Raw genomic sequence first — 7,298 nt, forward strand, 5'->3', positions numbered from 1 at the left:
CACACACACACACACACACACATACACACACACACACACACACACACACACACACACTCACACACACACATAATACACACATACACACTCAACGATGTTTCTGGTGTAGCAGTTACGCGCTTTGCTGTCGCACGCAAAAGACTAGAGTTCGATTCCTGAGTTGGGAGAACTTTTTGTCGAATAGGTTTAGTCTTTTTTCTGGAATTTTGTATCCCTCTCAGCCCGGTTTGGCCTTGACAGGCAAGGTGGGGAGTCCACCTCCTAAATGATCCAAATTGTATCGATGGTGGCCTAAACAACATCCACTTTTAAGAAAAAAACCAAACAAACACACACACGCCTAACGCGCGCGCTCACTCACTCAAACACACACGCACACACACACTTACACACGCACACGCACACACACACACACACACACACACACACACACACACACACACACACACACAAAATAGTGGCTCCAGCGCACGAGAGCGAACTTGGCTGTACACTAATTTTTACCACCTGGTCCAAATTGTACTTGACTCTAACACTTTGGAATCGAACAGTGACCACTATAAAGGGAAAGGAACTGTGAATTCCATCCAGGAGAAGGAAATTTGGGACTTTATGAAATGTCCCAGTGAGAGCCTTCCGAAGTCTACTTTCAAAGACATCCTTAGTAGCAAACCTTCTTTCTGCAATGTCCACTGTTCCTCTCTCGCTACTGCTTCAGTCCATATGAGCGCGAGGACACAATAACAATCTTCAGTTGGTAGGAAATTTTTAAATTTTGCCCGGGTTGCGGCAGAAGCCTACTCTTATCAATTTTGAACCACAAAGGGATCTTTAACATGCGCAACTTGCACACACGGGACCTCCGAGATTTTTCACCCTTAGCCGAGAAGGTTAGGTGTAGATTTTCCCCACCACACGATCAGGGGCGTGGCTGAAAGACAGCAGTAAGAAGGAGCCAAAGAGTAGCAATAGAAAGGCTGCAGAAAGAGTCAGGAGCCCACGCCCTATTGAATGAGAGGCGAACACCTTAACCTCTTGACCACGAGAGCCCCCCCCCCGTTCTCTTTGGGACAAAGTGAAGAGCTAGACAGCATAGAAGTTACACCATGTATTATGCAATGTGCATTATTCAACACCATCCCCAAAGTTATTGTTCCTATGGTTTATTTGTTCACCTAAAACAGGTCTCTTTAAATTTCACTTGTTCACAAAACGTTATTTTAAGAATTGTCACGACTTGGGTCTGGATTTAGAACACAGAGATGTACGCCACACCGTTAAATGTAGGTCATTCCGTTTTTGAGTTACAGATCTAGTCTCTGATTTTTCAGACGCATCGGCTGACTCGTTGTGTTTCCTCTGGGGTCGCTGGCGTGTGGGTTGACAGCCAGACAAGGCTTGAGGTGTCAGATTGCCATGTCGTTAGTAGGTGGGGGGAGGGGGGGGGGCTACACCAGAAGGCTATCTCGCTTATTAGTGGAGCAAATTTTACCAAATTTCACACATACAACAACATAGTAAGGAGTCTTAAAATCTGTATTCAAATTTAAGAAAAAAACTTTCGTTTATATGGCTATGGCGGGCATATCGGATTTTATTGGCATGTCTTACGTAATGAATACCGCACTTATTTTTCATGAAAATAGATTGTTGTTTTTTTTTGCATGCAAATTTGTTTGTTGAACTTTTCCTAAACGGACTAGAAAAATCTTTACGAATTGTTTCCAGAGGTTGCATTCAAGTTTGCAAAATATCCGTGAAAATCTACTTTCCTGACACCACCACCAAAAAACTATTCCATATATAAAAAAATTCAGCAACAAAATTTTAGTATTGCATCTTCTCTTCATTCTGCGAAAATTTCTTTAAGATTGAATAACAAATGGTGGAGTTATTCATAAAAAGTATATAGAAAACAGGCGATAAAGAAAATTAAAAGATTGACTTTATGAGAAAGAGGTGGTGACAAACATGCCCGGTATGGGAAGAATTAATAAAAAGGCTTTAAGGGGTTCTAATGTTATGAAATAGTTGAAAGAGATGCTGAAGAAGCAAAAAATGCCTACAACTGAAAATCCATATTTTTGAGCCGAATTTGGGGCTTTTGGGGTGTAGCCCCTACCCCCTTAATGGTGTGTTACCCTCAGACTGTGGTGTTGGAGTAAGCTCTGGGGTAGCCACGGGATGGCTCTTGTTGAGGTGAACTGTGTTCCATTTACCAGTAGCTACCATGTAGGAGCGCGTATTGGGGTGCTCGGTCCGCCTAGGGGCCAGGTCTCAAGTGTGTACAGAATTATCGTGTCGAAAATTCTGGAATATTGTATTTAGCCTCGGGTATCTAGTTGCGCTGATCCTGCATAATATCTTTTATCCCCCACCCCCCTTCCTTTGACAAATACTGGGAAAATCAACAGGATTTGATGACAAGTTATCATGTTTGATGGGAATTTTTGTTTGAAACTTTCTTGCCATGAGAAGTCCACTTGGAGCACACCCATTTTGTAACGAGGTAGACCGGTATGGCAGGAAGGTAGTGTAGGGATCTTTTACTTTCTTAAGGAGAAGTTTCCTCGTCTGCACAGCTCATCTTGCCCTACCATTTCTCTGATGACAATTATCTTGGAGAGATCTGATGGATATGTTGGTGAAGCCAAACTATTTGACAAAAGTTCGGAAGCTAGGAAGCTAAAGCTACACGACGACAAAATAATTGTCTTGATTGTCATAGAAGTACAAAGTTCTATCTGTTCAGTACCTAGTCTTGAGAAATTTGAAATAAAAAATGTTGCTTTTCACAAGATATCGAGCTTTTTTTAAATGCATTTTTTCTATTTTTCTTTGAATATCTTGATTACGATTCCGAATATTTTTACGATTTTGATAGAGCAGATAGAGCATAATTTGATTTTTGACCTCGTAGTCTTAGTAACTTGAAACCACCAAAAATGTCAGATAGAACTTTGTACTTCTGTGGTAGCGTAGTAACAAAACGTTTTACCTAAAAAGGGATAAAGTGGGAACGTGGAAAAAAAAGTTGCTTATTATCATTCACAATCTGGGTGCCAATTTTGTTAGGTAACAGTATAAAGTAACAAGATCTATAAGCGAGTGATGACAAAGACAGCTTGGTTGTACCCCTCACCTCTTCCTCTCTCTGTCTCCCACTTTCCCCGTCTCCCCCCTCCACACACTGACCCACATACACAAATTACAGAAATGCCCTAGTTGATGAGGTCTTTTTTAAACCCTTTTTTCAGGGAACCCCAAAGGTGTTGTCGTGACCCAGAGGGCCTTTGTGTCAATGGTCAGGAGCATGACTCTACACACCAAGGTACAACCATCCACCGAGCAGAGACACGGATCTAAACTCTAAAACTCTTTCGTTTTTCGGGGTTTTTTGGAAAGGGGGGGGGGGGATTTTGAGGGCACTTTTATGTTCTCCTTTTTCTTTTCTCTATTTTCTGTTTTATTTCTTTAAGCTCTTGTTCACTTTTCTATTCATCAATCCCTATATTTTTATTGTCCAAGAGTCATTCATTTCTCTTCCAGTGTTAATCGTGTTTTTTTGTTTGTTTGTTTGTTTGTTTGTTGTTGTTGTTGTTGTTGTTTGTTTTTTTTTGGGGGGGGGTTCTTCACTAAATGTTTCTTTCCTTTTCTTAAACGTTCCTTCCTTCATTTATTTGATTTGTTTTTCTCCAATTATTCCCCTTGAACCTCTTTTTATCTTGTCTTGGTTCTCTGTATTCTTTCACTACTCTTTCTTGTCCTTCTGCTTCCCCTTCTTTCGTTTGTACCATTTTATTTTTCGTTCAAATTTGTACCAATGTGTTCTCGAGTTTATTCTATTTTTATGTATTCCCTTTTCCGCTTTTATTCTTCGAAATTTCTGGTCTCACTCTTTATTTAGATTAGTCTGTTTTCCTGAGACATGTGACAGCTATTTGTGTCACGACGCGTTGAAATAAGACGATCGTCAATTTTGGGGCTTTTTGATTTATTGGTGTCATGATCTATCTTTAAGCTTCATTAATGTGATTTAGCTGACAAACTATAAACATTTATCTTGAACAGAAGTCGAAATATTTGCGGTTGTAGGAGATGGGGATCACCTGGTGTCAGAAGTAAAATAAGCGGAAAAAAAGGCCGCCAAAATTTAGTGACTTCCAAAGCTTAAGTGTCCTTGAAAACTGCAAATTTACATTTGTTGTGAATTTGATCAACGTTTTTCAAAAATATCCACACAAAATTGTGTTTTTAAATGGACATAAAGGTGTTGAGCCAAAAAACAAAACTTAGAAATTGCCAAATAAGTGGGAAAACGCCGGTATCTTCGATTTCATGATTTTGACGAGCACCTGATTTCCCAACGATGCCTCACATTTCTTTTTAATAACTTGGACTTTTTCTGGGCCCTCTGGGTCATATTTTACGACACTATGGTAGGTCACCCGTTAAAAAATGGCATGATGGGTCAATTTGGCGTCATCCTTATTCTTACTTACAACTTTATCGCTCCTCGTTGGGGATATGAAGGCACGAGACTCTTTGTGCAAGATATTGAACCTGTGAATAGGGGTCCCATATAGATAATTTTAATCAAAATGTAAGAAGAATGATGATCATTGCACTTTGCCATGTTTAAATAATTGTTTCCTTTTATCTGGTACAGGGGGTTTATCAGCCCACCCCTGACGATGTCCACCTGTCGTATCTACCGCTGGCTCACAACTATGAGCGAGGATTGCACGTACGTTCCTGGATGGTTTTTATTAACGAAGTGTATACAGACCCGGTAACCGGGAATAAAGTCACGAAGTATACAGACCCGGTAGGGGAACTCTTTTGTGATTTCGGAAAGTTTCAGAGAGAGAGAGAGAGAGAGAGAGAGAGAGAGAGAGAGAGAGAGAGAGAGAGGACTGCTTGATTGAAATTATGACATTGTTCTTTTCTTCAAAATGTGATTCCTCCAACTCCAAAACGGAGGGAAAACGATAGTTCATCAAAAAGACATCCGCAATCTTCATTTAGATATAGATCTAGGCTAGCCTCGAATCTAGATCAATGATTTATGTCTTTCTGTCTAGATCTAGACCTAGGCCATAGAATAGATATAGAAGAACCTAGGTCTACCTTAGTGTAGAATTCTGTGGTCTACCCTGAGCCAAGAGGGCGCTGAAACTTTCCGAAATCACAAAAGTTCCCCTACCGGATCTGTATACTTTGTGACTTTGTTCCCGGTTACCGGGTCTGTATACACTCCCTTTTTATTAAACATTGTATTCCAGCGGATTTTAATCTTTTGGAAGCAGCTTAACCACACTAGATTTATGCATGTATAATGCATTCACCGAACCCTTCTAGTAGAGATAGCGCAATATATACATACATACATACATACATACATACATACATACATACATACATACATACATACACTCTCTCTCACACACACACACGCACACACATACACACACACATACACACACACACACACACACACACTGAGTAATGTATACATTAAATCTTGACTTTCATTGAACCCCCTGCCTCCTGAGACTGATTACCGCGCGTTAAGAAACGCGGTTGTATAAATGAATAAACACACACACACACACACACACACACACACCAAACACACACACACACATCTATCTATCTATCTATCTATCTATCTATCTATCTATCTATCTATCTATCTATCTCTCTGTCTGTCTATCTGACTGTCTGTTTGCCTGTCTGTCTGCCTGTCTGTCTGTCTTTCTTTTTACTGATACGTTGCATCACTCCCAGCCCGGGTTGGGCCTGAAAAACAGGATCAGAAGCCCGCTTCCTAAATTATTTAAGTTGTGTCGATTTGGGTGTAAAACGCTTACATTTTAATTTTCAGGGGGGGGGGGGGGGGGGACTACACCTGAAGGCTATCTCGCTTTCTACCGAACCGAATTTTTCCAAATTTCACACATAGAACAAGCATAGTAATGCGTCTTGAAAACCGCAATCAAATTTGAGAAAAAAGTTTCGTTTCCATTGATACGGGGCCATATTGGATTTTGTTGACATGTCTTCCGTAATGAATACTGCACTTACTGCTCATGGAAATTGATTGTTTTGTTTTTTTTGCATGCGTGTTTACAAACATTAGATCTAAAAGTTTGTCTGTTGTTTTTTTCCTTAACAAATTAAAAAAAAAAAAAATGAATTTTTTTTTGAGTACCTCAAATTTGCAAAAAATCTGTGAAAATTCACACTCAAGACAACACCAACAAAAAAAACATTCTAAATATAAAAAATTCAACAGACACTTTTTTGTATTACATCTTCTCTTCATTCTGTGAAAATTGGATGAAAAATGGTGGAGTTATTTTTAAAAAAGTATAGAGAAAAGTTGCGTTTTGAGAAAACGGCCTGTAAAGAAAAATAAAATATTGACTTTAAGAGGAAATGGTGGAGATAAACATGCCTGGCATGGGATAAAATACGATTTTTGGGGGGTTCCTATGCGATGAAATAGTTGTAGGAGAGGCTGAGGAAGCTAAAAGTGCCTACAACTCAAATTCCATAATTTTGAGCCGAATCGGGGCTTTGGGGGTGTAGCCCCCCCCCTCCCCCCCTTAAAAACTGCAGTTTGTTTTGAAACGTGTCAGATGGTATGCTGTGAATTATTGTTAATCATAATTCTGTTGTGAACACAACCAATACAGTCGAACCAGCTCTAATGACTACCCATCCAAGACTTTCACCTATACAAACGACCACTTCCTCCTGGCTTTTTTTCTATAATTTTTATTGTAATAACGACACTGTTCAAGAAGAGAACCAGGCTAAAGTGGTCACTTTTTTTGACAATGTGTGGTCGCTCGGACAGGTTTGAGTGTATCTTCAAAATGAATATTATTATAAAAGTCCCTTTTTTTTCTTTTCTTTACTCAAGGTCTTCCTGCTCATGCACGGCGCCAGGATTGGATACTTCAGCAGAGACATCAAGCTTCTCACGAATGATTTAGCAACTCTGAGGCCTACTTTGTTCCCTAGTGTGCCGCGGCTTCTCAACCGAATCTATGATGCTGTAAGCTGCCTGAAAGGGGTCGTGTCTTACGTTCAAGAATGTTTGGGGTCAGAAACAGAAGACCTAATTTTGATGAGTCAGTGGGTGAAAGGTCGAATGAACAAGTAGGTAGACGGGGTTGGGTGAGGTGTGTGTGAATGGGTTGAGAGGTGTGGTGGGGTGAATTGGTGGATATTTAATTGGGTGGTGAGAGTGGAAAATAGTAGTAATAATAATAATAATAATAATAAAT

At 39.9% G+C, this 7,298-nt stretch overlaps 1 protein-coding gene across 1 annotated transcript in view; it reads left to right on the forward strand.

Moving 5' to 3' along the window:
* Nucleotides 1-7,298, forward strand: part of LOC101856565 (long-chain-fatty-acid--CoA ligase 5) — a gene marked incomplete in the record, with an annotated part of 32,169 nt that overhangs the window by 11,619 nt on the left and 13,252 nt on the right. The window contains 3 exon segments of the mRNA XM_005095103.3: nt 3,258-3,331; nt 4,670-4,747; nt 6,932-7,066. Coding sequence (XP_005095160.2) covers nt 3,258-3,331; nt 4,670-4,747; nt 6,932-7,066 — 287 coding nt within the window.

Source organism: Aplysia californica, unplaced genomic scaffold, assembly GCF_000002075.1.
Source record: "Aplysia californica isolate F4 #8 unplaced genomic scaffold, AplCal3.0 scaffold00095, whole genome shotgun sequence".
Lineage (NCBI taxonomy): Eukaryota > Metazoa > Mollusca > Gastropoda > Aplysiida > Aplysiidae > Aplysia > Aplysia californica.